Below are 12,605 nucleotides of genomic sequence, written 5' to 3' on the forward strand. Positions count from 1 at the left end.
ATTTTTACAGACCCCCCTCTTGAACCTGCTTTTAGAGTTGACTAGAAGGGCTATGACAGGAACTAGAGAGTCTTGACCTCATCTAACCTTTCCGTAATACGAACACTTCCTGATGCCACTGGAGGTACCGGCTCATGCGTGGGAAACTGTAGCATCAGAGATTATCTGAGGCAAAAGAAGGAAGAACAGGAAGTGATGTATTCCAACGGAGGCTCGTTTACATGCATACATTTTAGATTACTTTGTGCATATTTCATGTTACAAGTGTGCCAGCTGTCAAAATGGCATGCTAATTTTCTGGCATGTGGTAAAGCTAAAGTCTTTGTGGAAAGATTCCCATGGTTAAGTATAGATTTTTTGTGTGTATGCATATATTATGTTCATGCATGTTAGTATTACAGTCCACAGTTTTCATGCCCCAAGGGAGCGGGTTATGGTGATGACCGGGTGTCATTTTGTCATGCCGATTATGAGTGGGTTGCTATGTTAGGGTTGAGTTACAGTAGTCCTGTAGTGCAGTTACTGGTGTGACAACTAGCAGCTGGTGGACGGCACAGTCTGTCTCTATTGCCTGACTTCACCCGAATCTGATTAAATAAGGGCATCTGTTTGTTTATTTGTTTGTTTGATTTTCTCTCCCTATGTAGCAGCATTCATCTTCTCATTAGTCTCTGTGTGTGCTCCTATTATTGGCCGTCTCTTTTAGATTTCCATCCATGATTGAATGGAAGGGGCGTCCAAGGCTTTAGAATTAATCTCGCCGCAGTGGGTCATGTGATTAATTGTGTCCGCGGGCCAGTTGAGGGTGTAACTTATGGCCGAGGATAATCAACACGTTCACATGAACCGTGTCCCCGGGGGAAATCTCCATCTTAAACCCATCCGGTGCTCCTCAAAGCAGGGACAAACTACGACAAGTAGTTTTTAAATGCCAGCTTTAATCAATGTGTGTCCTCTGCTCAGCAGGCCGGTCGCCGTCTTCTCAGTTAAGCACCTCACTGTCATCTGTGACTGAAAGGTGTGAGGTTTTAATAGGAAAACCTGCTGTGGCTGTCTGTTGTTGTGCAAGTGTGAGTGTACCAACCACCTCTCCTGACCTTGGGCTACTTCTGCTGCCCAGACTCTTGCTTGCTGGTGAGAGACCGCCCTGAAACACATTAAAACACATTTAATGTGACGAGTAAATGAGATGGGAAACACCAAAAAATGTGGTATGCTGGATGAGACAATGTCACTTAGATTGTTTGACCTTTTATTAAATGACATTACAAAGTATAAGTAGTTCTTTAGAGAGTCCTGCACACTTTTAGCAAAGATGATAATTGGCTGGGACACAAGTGTCAGCTCTGTGCTTGAATTTATTAAACGTATATAAATTATGTATTGCAAAAAGGCCAGTGCAACATGAATTATGCAGTGTTTATCATACTAATTAGAATGGATTAGACAGACTGAACTGATGATGATGAGCATAACATGCATTTTCAGGACTTTGTTTCTAAATTTAGTAAATGAAACGTGTCCTACCATGGACAGTTTCTTTTTGTGTGCATTAAGATGTGTAATGCATTAAATGCATACTCTTTTGCTCATCTACAAAGCTTGTGAGTAGAATACTAGAGCTATTATCTAGGTCTTCATTTTAAAGCCTTGATTTGAAGTGTCCCAAGGACCTGTCGAGAAACGAGTATTGAGGGAATAAAACGGACAGAAAAGTCTATTTTCTTTCTTTTATTAGAGACCTCAGGGCATGCAAGTTGCTGACACACCACTTTATTTCTGACCTTCATGCTCTCTGACCAGGATGGACGCTCTAACAAGAGAAACTTGCCTTTTGGTCATGTGATTCCTACATGCCTTTAATGCACTGGTTTTTGATTTCTGCTGTCACATATCATCAAAGACATTAAATTAATATTCTGTGCAGTTATCCTCTGACTTCCCACTATCTTTTTATTGTAAAATATAAAACATGTATATACCTTTCTCTATATTATTGTTATTATTTTTTAGCTTTAATTTTTTTTTGTTTGTTTTATTTTTAGTTTTTTATTTAGTTTTTTTAGAGGCAACATTTCTCATTTTCATTAAATAATGAAAATTACCTCATGATTTACTCATCCTCGAGCCATCCTAGGTGTATATAACTTTCTTCTTGTTTCAGACAAACACAGTCGAAGGTATATAAAAAAATGTCCTGGCTCTTTCAAGGTTTATGATTGCAGGGAATGGCTGTATTTTAGATTAGATTCAACTTTATTGTCATTATGCAGAGTACAAGTACAGAGCTAATGAAATGCAGTTAGCATCTAACCTGAATATATATTCAGCAGTCCACAAGAAGTCCAATAAAGTGTGTCCTTCCATCATAAAAAAGTACTCCACATGGCTCCCGGGGGTTTATAAAGTCCACCTGAACTGATTTGAGACATTTTTGTAAGAACAATATCCATATTTAAAGCTTAATAAACTATAATCTCTAGCTCGTACGTACGCACAGTCACGAAAGAGTGGCGTTCCAGCAGATGACGTAGGATGTAGTGTAAGCTCCAGGGAGAATATGCTTGTCTCGTGAGAAGTTTTGTTTACAGCAAAGGAAAACCAGTCTCTTGGCTTATATCGAAATCCTGAGAGATTTTTCTTTACAAATCCTTGTTTTGTACTTGTGACGAGTGGGGCGGGGCCGAAAGCCGTGGGAATGGAGCGAGGCCGGTGGAGTGATTTGGAAATGAGCGACACCTGCTCCACTCACCGGTCTCGGGTCCCATGGAGGAGATCAGAAGGATACAAAAGTCGTTGCTCCTCTTTTATATCCTTCCATCTCCTCCTTGGGACTCGAGACCAGTGAGTGGAGCAGGTGTTGCTCATTTCCCAATCACTCCACCGGCCTGGCCCCGCCCCACTCATCGTGGAACTTCTAATATCTGAGCAGTGTTTTGTTTTGCTCTCTCTGCTGTTTTTCCGTATTCATCACTTCTCACCAGTGCTTACACTACCCTGACATCATACGTCATCCGCCTGGAGCGGCGTTCTATTGTAAATGCACATACGACATTTAGTAAAAGTTAGAGATTACAGTTTATAAAGTTTTAAATATGGATATTTTTCCTTAGAAATGCATCAATTCACCACATTTTAAATTACTCTCCCTTTAAGTTAGAGAGAGGGAGAAAAAGAGAGAGATTATTCCTGTTAAATAACTTATTTTCTTTAAAATATGTATCTATGATCTACTTAACACCTACTTAACACCTCTTTCAGTATGACTCATACAGTATTATAGATGCTATATTTAGTAGGACGATATGATTCATTAGTGAGGCTCAGTTCAATAGCTTAGATGGACATAATTGCTGGGGGTAACTTGTTCGTATTTCTTTTAGCTCTATTAGAAAATAAATGCGTTGAGAGACAAAGTTATTAGTGCGCTTATTTTCTTTGATATAAAAGTACTGCGAAAATTTCCATCAAATAGCGAAACTCTCAGGCTCCACATAATCTCTGTGATATTTCTGAGTGCGTGTTGGTGTTTGACCTCACTGAAGAGCATCTCTCTTAGTCATTCTTAACCTAAAAAGGTTAATGGGCTCTCCTGTGGGCTCTCAAACCACTGCCTGCTCGCATTTCATTTTACTCCGTATAGCTTGTGGATAGGTATTTCCTGCAATATTATAACCCATAGAAGATCAATTGCTTTGTGACTTTTTGTGAGTCACAAAGTTCCTTTAGTTATTTGACAGCATGACAAATAGTTGTTCAGCACACCCAAGAGGTCCATTATAATAATCAATCAATCTCACTCTACACAATTACAATGGACTCGCTAATCACTTAATTCTATTTCTTAATCACATGCCTATTTAAGTGTAGAGCCCCCTCTCTCAATCCCCCATCTCATTAAGTGCTTCAGAGGCCTAAAGGTTAAGGATCTGGATGTCCTTCAGGCCCATGTGGGCTGGAGCCAGGAAGGAATAACGGTTACTGAAATTGCTTTCCAATACAAAGCACTCAATTACAGGTACAAGTAAAAAGTGTCTGTTGAAAGACAAAAACATTGCTTAGTTAGGAAATCAAAGGCACTTACAATTGATCCTATTGTATGCCCTGGTTCCCTTAAAGCATATGACAAACAACGTTCTTTTATCTAATGGCAAAGTGCCCTTTCTAATTAAGCCAGTGCTTTAACTTGGTTAAAGCATCCAATGGTCAGGCTAACAACGGCTGCTCTTTAGACCTCTGCGGTATCAGATGAGGGTTACTTAAGCAGATTGAGACTGAAAGAAGCTCAGCAGGTAGTCATTGTAATAGCTCTTGTTTAGGTTTGTTGCTTGGGGCAGAATGATGCTTTACATGGATTAAAATAGCACTGCTGCATCCCTATTCGTTAGGTTGCAAAACTTAATCTGTGTGTCCAGTTAATTTACTGATGATTATGTGCATGTGTTAGGGATTAAAAAATTCATTGTGCCTTCTCTCCCCTTCTTCACATCTCCCTCGATCCTATTCCTGCATGTCTCCCATCCCCCTCTGCCATTAGTAAACACCGGTCACAGAGCCCAAATCACAGAATGCTCAATTTTGATCTGACTTGCATTGAGATGTTTTTGTGAGCTGGAAGAACCGAGATGTTTTGTAAACCATCTGACATTATGTTTAGATACTCTTAAATCTATTTCCGTGCCATCTGAGAGATGCTCTCTCGCTGTCTGTCTCTCTCGCTCTTTGCTTCTCACCCCCACTCTTGCTCTTCCAGAGCATTTGCACGTCTCTCTCTCTCTTTCTCCCTCCCTCTCCCTTGTCTCTCTCTTTTTGTGCGTATATACATGCACACTTTTCCTCTCTCCTACCTCACACACAAATGCTCAGCCGCTGTCACTTGCCACTGGCTTCTGTCAGAGTTTCTCTCTGAGTGTTTTCAGAACAGAAAGTGCTTCGCGAGGAGCACGCACAAACAATGTGCCGCTCCTGACCAACACTGAATGGATTAGCTGGCTATTCAGAGCACTAATGAGATTACAGAGTCACAACAGACATGGGTCCTAGCGGCATGGTACCTTTTGCCGCGCTTCTTGAGGAGTGTTTTCCTTGTCAGTCCCTCAGCACTGGAAATGGCGCTCTGAAAGTGACCGAGGCGGACCCGGCGCAGACGGATGCCAGGGAATAGACGCGCACAAGCTCACCTATGTTGGTTTCGTGGTGGACAATATGAAGTACCAGAAATACATAACAGTGATGCAGATGGCCATGGGAGTGACAGCTTCCAACAAAGACGACTGCATCCCTCCAAAGAGACAGCTGTGGTGAGTAGAAACTGAACAGTTTGAGAAGTGAGCAAGTGAGTGTGGAATGGGAGGAGAGTGAAGTGTGACGTGCGCCGGGGTTTTGTCAAACACAAAAAAGGAAGAAAAAAGAGATGGACAGAGGAATAGATGGAGAAACTGTTGCATTTTATCTTTGACCGCACTATTAGAGCTGTTATGCTTCCTTTTGTTTGAGTTTTTGCTCTTTTCTTCTCTTGAACCAACATTTTTTTCATCTTTCATCTCTAAAATATTTTATAATTTATATTAATAATTTTTCTTAATGTTTTTTGTTTTTGTCTCATTGATATGTTGTTGTGCTGTAACTCTCTCTCTTTGTACACTGGTGATAGACTGAATTGGTTCTTCTCTGGTATAAAAAACCCCAACATATGGACCAAGAAATAATGTTGTTGATCCTGAATAGTTGATTTGGCGATAATAACCTATTACAAAAATGAATTTAATATTTATGTAATGATATTTTGCGCTTGCAATTGACTTGGTTAGTTTTTCATTTTCATTCTCCAGTGCCTTCCACGCTGAATGCACTCAGACAGCTTATTAATCACATGGGTGCAGCCACTCAAATCCATTTAACAATTACCTCTCAGTGCATTTGCAACATTCTTCCAAATGAAAGATCAAAATTATCCACATCCTCTGATTTTACAACGGCATGTGTTCATTATCTTAATGATATTTGTGTGCGCTGGTCAAGTGGCGGTTGAAGCTGGTTATTATTATTATTATATTACATTTATATTATATTGCATACTGTACCTCTCTATTTTTGTATTTTTTTACTTATTTTGAATTGTACTTGCTTGTTATATTCAAAATCAATCAGAACATTTCTGTTCCATCCAAAACACCTGCTGACACCCAAACCAGTGGATTGTGATTGCACACACATGGTCCTCAGAATTCAGACTCAACCATGTGTTCTACAATATGTTATGCAAACCCGCATTATCATTTAGTATGGTGCTATAATTTAATCTATTATGGAATGCAATGAGCAAATGAATTCCATTGATAAATGTTTTAGGAATGAGGTGAATCTGGAGAAGAAGATAATAGGTTAGTTATAAAAGCTTCCATTTGAAATTCAAATGCATTTCTTTTGTGCTATCCTTACTGTATTTAATCAGTTTCATTATGGTGTTCCAGAGATCGACATATTCAAAATAAATAAATTGACTTTTATAAAATATATACATTTTAATCACTTGTTGTCCAAATAATATATAAACCATTTATCTTGTCACTTGTTGTCTCCTGAAAAGATTCACAAGAGTATGTCGTGTGTTGGCATCACCACATTCCCATCAGCACAGCAGTCACGTGCATTGATAAGGGGAGTGGGGGGGGTTTCATCAGAATTATGTTACATTATTGTCATAATGGAGGCATCCATCCATCCAGCTAGCCTGCAGTTATTGGCTCTCTGCTGGTTCCTGTTCATACCGTGAGCGTGGCAAACGAATGTGTTGACAGTGGTAGGCGACCGTTGTATTGCACCCTCCCAGATGTCTGTCTGTTGCCTCCTGCAAGCCATTGTTCTCTCACTTGCTTAATGATGCATGAACTCACCCAGAAGCATCACACCCCCAAACCCCCTCAAGTGTGTTGAGCAGAGTGGATTTTAATTGCAACTTCCAGAAAATATAATTTTGCCTTTAATAATTACATGATCATTGTAGGTACAAAAAGAAACCCCAAGACAAGTAACCACCAATTTGCAATATTAAATTTGATTCAGCCATCATCTACCAGTCCTCAGGTCACTTGAATCTCAAAAGCAAGACTTTATTGTCCAAGGAACCAGAGCCCCTTTTATTTTTTAACAATGATTGTAGCTCTACATTATCCAGTGTTACAAAAGTACATGTTTTCCTTTTGGACACTCAAACAGTTAAACCGTATAATTAAGTATTGCCATGTGTCACTTGCCTTTTGAAACAAATGCGCAATGTGGTGAAAAATTGTAGTCTGATTCAAACATACTCTGAAAATTTGGTGAAAAAATATCCACTCAGAAATTGCTAGTATATTTCACTAATAATTACAGTGGAACTTGTAAAAAAATATTTTTTTTTGTTACAGTGTGCATGCTAGATGAAGGCGAGCCACAAGAACATCATGCGAGGTCTGTAAGTCTGATATCACAAAAACCTAATAAAGACAGCAGAGTAAATTTTATTGATTGTGTCAGACTAAAATACAGCTTCTAAAGTGCCCCAACACTTAAAAAGAGTTTCAGAGTGTCAAAACTGACAATGCTGAGCTTCAGTAACTCGAGTAGGCACAAGGGAGAAAATCTAAGCACTGATTGACACTGATTTCTCTCCATGTCCTCAACATTGTCATTGTTTCAGGGATGTGTAGTCAGGATAAAATAGCTGTTTCTCTAGGTTTTTTATTTATTTTATTTTTTACACGTTTTCCACTCTGCCGTGAGATTGTAATCTCCTTTCAGATGCTTTGTGGCACTGTGATGGACAGATTACCCTGGGTTTACTGACTCATGACTGCCTCATCCCTGCCTTACGGCTCTTGCTCCTCTGCCACCCCACAGCCTCCTCGTGTGGAATGTCTTTTAAAGAGGGTTATGTGTTTGAGGGGTTGTAGGGGGATTCTGCTTAAAGTTGAAATGGTTTAAAAAGTGGGAATGTGGAGATTGGGAATTGGATGTAGAGAGTTATTAACACAAACTTTGATCACAAAACCTTAAGTGAAATTAAACATAATGCAAGTGCCCAATTACGATCATTTAGTTAAAGGAATAGAGACCCAAAACTTACAATTTGCTGAAAATTTACTCAATAGACTTTAGTGCCATATTTACTTTTTGACAGGAATGAAAACAAGGTGGTGATGGCTAGAAGTACATCAAGTTCAATGGATTGTACTGTTGTTTAACAGCATGCCAAATGTACAGCTGATGAAAGACTTAGAAAAAAAAAATCTTCAAAAAAGAATAAAAGGGCATAATAAAGTGTGTGATTTGTGAAGACTGTAAATCCCTTACAGCCTTGTTTTTATCCATGGTAAATTCAATATAGCATTAACCTAACTAAGCTATATATTTATTTTTGGGTGAACAATTTGTTTAAAGTTAATGCAACACAATATTTCTCTCTATAAGCCACTTGGTTATAGTATGGTTTCAATCTGATTAGCTCTACAGCACAACACTGTCCTCTAAAAGTGTCCCACTTTATGACTTTTAAACCTGTCCCTTAACTTCTTAATCACGACTCCTTTAAAAAAACATCCCACAGGGAGGGATGATGACATAAGGCCTCAGAGTTTTTGCTCCTGGTGGGCTGGCCTGGACAAGTATGACCCCTCTGATCCTTGAGTCAGATCTGCTTTTAGCCGGGCTGACTCGTAGTACTCACCATATTGACCTGCAGGATAAAAACAACATGCAGTTGGTCACCAAGCTGAAGCTGCAACCTGAGGGTGTGACACAATGCTTAGTCATAACAGCAGAAAGTGTCCTGTTTCTGTAACACTCGTCTACAGGACTACCATGCAATACATTTACATGAACTTTGAAATTAGATTTTTTTTAGACTAAAGTAATAATCCTTCTTTTTATTTTACCTGAATCTTAAGGTCCAGCATGTATACAACCGTTCAAAAATGTTTGTGAAAGAAGTCGCTTAAATTAATTAAGGAAGCTCTTATTTGATGAAAATACAGTGAATGGTAACATTGTGAAATATTATTGGAATTTAAACTTTTCTTATTTAAAGGGGTCATATGATGTTGCTAAAAAGAACATTATTTGGTAGTATGAAATGTTTATGCGGTTTAAGGTTAAAAAAACATAATTTTTCACATACTGTACACTATTGTTTCTCCTTTATGCCCTGCCTTCTGAAACGTGTTGATTTTTACAACTCATTTGTCTGAAAAACGAGGTCTGCTGTGATTGGCCAGCTATCCAAGTGCGTTGTGATTGACCAGTACCTCAAGCGTGTGACGGAAATGATATGCCCCATGACATATTATGATCCCCTGTCCAGCCAGAGCGACGAGACATAAACATTAAACACCATTATAAACGTGATATAAACATGATTTCTAGTTGTGTCCTCTTTTGGAAGGGCAAACAAAGTAGTAGCTGGTGGCGGCAATTAAAACCAGAATAAAAGGTACGCCTTCTTTCTTTGTGAGATCATCTGGGCGGCGTTATGCAAATCTTCCCACATAGAGACGTAGAGATGTGGGGTGTGTTAAAACGAGCCGTTTTAGGGGTGCAGACGAGTCTTTTATAAAGAATATCTCTTTGGATTTGAGACTTTAATCTTTGAAACTTTACAGATCTTCTTTATGCACAAAGAGCTCATAACACTCCAAAGAGAAAGGAAAAATTGAAATTGCATCATATGACCCCTTTAAATTATTTAAATTATTCTTGTAATGTCAAAGCTGAATTTTCAGCAGCCATCACTCCTGTCTTCAGTGTCACATGATCCTTCAGAAATCATTGTAATATTCTGATTTGGTGCTCAAGAAACCTTTTTTTTTTTTTAGAACAATGCATCCTTACTGAATAAATATATTAATTCCTTTCAAAGCAACAACAAATCTTACAGATCCCAAACTTTTAAAATGGGGGTGACATGAGAAATGAACTGAATCCTTTAAATATTCTATTATGCATGGGTTTGATCCCCAGAAACAAAAATACACCTTTACCATACTATAAGTTTGTACCATGCTCTGGCACATTTTTTAAATCTGGCAACATTTAAAACATTTTCTCCATGTCAGAGTTGTTTGTCTTTATGATTTTGCTGAATTTGTGGCTAGGCCTGCCTTTTGCTCTAGGTGCATGTGCCAGGTTGTGTTTGTGTGTACAGGACGGGTGAACGGTGGGAGACATTACGCATGGGCCTGTGACCGTTGTACTGTCATGTCTGATACACGTCTATATCCCTAATCTCCCTCTCCATCTGTCGAAGCTGTCTGGCCCACCTAATCAGCATGTCACTTTCTGTTCTGCTCCTGGTCATCTTATGTCAAAGGTCCACTGCTTAGATTATTTACAGTTATCCCATCAATGTGACCACCAACACAAACACATAGATTTCCGCATGCTTAAAGTTTAATACTTGCTGTAATATTCTTTGCTTTGTAGTCTTGTGACTTTCTAAACTCTTTGGTGGTATTAATCTAGGTTTCATGATTACACAGTCATTTTAGGAAAGCAGAGGGAAAGACCTGTCTGTCCAGGTCACAGGAGCCTGTGCAGTGTTAATGGGATTCAGGGATGAGTGTTGCAGATTAACCTCTGAACGACGGGTGAAGAGGAGGAATCATTACAGAAGGGCTGCTTAGACTAAAGCCGTGTGTTGCGTCTGTATCTCTACTTCTGCGTTTACATCATGAACTCTGTACAAAAATTCCCAGATGATTCCTCCACTTGAGTTGCTTCTCCTGAAGACATTAAAGGAGACTCACCCAAGACTGAGGTGGTGAGTTTTAAGAATTTGGATGCAGATTTGCAGATTTAGTTTGACCCTTGATGTCTTTGGTAAGTTGCACTTGATTGCTCTGCAGAAAGCATCCAACTCTTCGTGCCAGGAATGGCTATAGAGCATAACGTTACATGAGACCATTTGAAAACACCTTGTTACTGAGCTTGAATGCAGAGTCATTGCGTAAAATATCACTCAGTAACATGGGTCTTTAAACCAGACCCCCATGGAGACTTCAAAAGTGATGGGGGCTCTATGATAATTTGCGAATGCATTTGTAGAGAAACATTTTTATTAGTGCTCTTTGAACATGAAGCAGTTTGGAGCTGAAACTGGTCTTGGTCAAAGCACATCGCGCAGAGTGAGTCTTACTTGTCCGCTTTCATCTGAGAAAGATTTGATGACTGGTAGTATCCTCAGGTCACTTTCTTTTCATAGTTATGCAGTTTAGCCTTAAAACTATCGCAGCTTGCAATCAGCACACACCCAAAGTACGGTCTTATTTTCTCTCATATCAGGTGTGTACATCACTGACATGAATACATCAAAGCTCCTTGCCCTCACCTTGGCATCCTATTGAATGAATGTATCATAAGAAGGTAGTGTCACAATCACTGAACTGAGTAATGGATCTACATCGGCACAAGGTCTCTGCTCCTCCGACTATGCAATGTCATACGGCATGGCCTTGCTGGGCTATCTGTTTATGTTGAACCCTCACACGAGCACATCACCTCTGTTAACTTAGAGCATGCCGAGCGTGGCATGAATGATCACACATCCTTGGCTGTGGGCTATTTTTTTTTTCTTGTACGATTTATTTTTGGCATTTTATGTCTTTATTTAGATAGGACAGATGGTGGACAGGAAGTAAAGTGGGAGAGAGATGGGGATAAGATAAGGAAAAGTCCATGAACCAGGATTTGATCTCAGGACAGCCGAAGCACAACAGCACTACGTCAACTCACTGCCCACGGGGCCACAAGCACTGATGGCAATGGGCTATATTAACATACACAAATGACTATAAATGTGATTCTGTAGCATCTTGTGATGGATTTCTTTTCTTTAAATGTTATTTCTTTAAATATGGGGAATAGTCATTGCAAAAAGTAGAATAGAGAATAGAAAATATAGATTTTTTTATGAATAGTTAAACTGACTGTTCAGAAATGGCATGAATGCATTTACGCAAATAGAATGACATGAATTATGCTAGGAGATAAATGGTTTTAAGAAAAATTAAATGATGCTTTATGAAACTAAAAACCCTACCAATGTCACACTTTGCTTAAAGTCGAAGAGCGAGGAATAAGGAAACCAGGAATGCATGGAAAAATCTTCTGTTAATTCAATAGGCTACAGGAATACACGGGGGAGACAGGTGCACCGGAAACACAAAGGTAGATGTACAATTTCCAACGAACTTGAACTGAATGGAAATGGGCTTATAAACACAAGATGATTGGGAAAACACAGGTGCTAGAAATGTCATAGAACATGTTTACTTTTATGATATTAAATATAGTACAAAAGTAGTAGAATTTATACATCAAATTCATTAATATATTATTAATATATTATAACTAAAATTAACACTTCAATTCAATGATTTGTTAAATGTGTAGTGTGTGTGAATGGTACAGTAATCAGTGCTCGCAGGATCTCCCAGTGCCATTGACCTCTTAAAACACTCACACTGAGCTGGAAGAATTGCTATTTCTAGGCAAGACTTCATGTAACATTCATGAAGCTCACCTCTTAGAGGAGTCGTGAGTAGTGTTTTTCCTTTTGAAGGAAATGCTCT

The 12,605-nt window shown here is 39.0% G+C and overlaps 1 protein-coding gene and 1 long non-coding RNA gene across 10 annotated transcripts in view; one reads left to right on the forward strand and one right to left on the reverse strand.

Annotated features, from left to right (window-relative positions):
• Positions 1–386: 386 nt before the first annotated feature.
• On the reverse strand, positions 387–5,194 carry LOC113105953 (uncharacterized). Its single transcript, XR_003292421.1, has 3 exons — positions 5,055–5,194; positions 2,315–2,418; positions 387–1,147 (listed from the first exon to the last, which is right to left on the reverse strand). It is a non-coding gene; the product is annotated as an uncharacterized LOC113105953 (long non-coding RNA).
• The window catches only part of tjp1a (tight junction protein 1a), a 103,169-nt gene continuing 95,396 nt past the window's right edge, over positions 4,833–12,605 (forward strand). For 2 of the 9 annotated variants that reach the window (XM_026267373.1, XM_026267364.1), the window contains exon 1: positions 5,061–5,300. In XM_026267373.1, coding sequence (XP_026123158.1) covers positions 5,206–5,300 — 95 coding nt within the window. In that variant the 5' untranslated portion in view covers positions 5,061–5,205. Of the gene's footprint in view, positions 5,301–12,605 lie in introns of all 9 variants that reach the window. The other 7 variants (XM_026267366.1, XM_026267365.1, XM_026267371.1 and 4 more) reach the window with 5 other exon arrangements.

Source organism: Carassius auratus, chromosome 7 (genome assembly GCF_003368295.1).
Source record: "Carassius auratus strain Wakin chromosome 7, ASM336829v1, whole genome shotgun sequence".
NCBI classification, from domain to species: domain Eukaryota; kingdom Metazoa; phylum Chordata; class Actinopteri; order Cypriniformes; family Cyprinidae; genus Carassius; species Carassius auratus.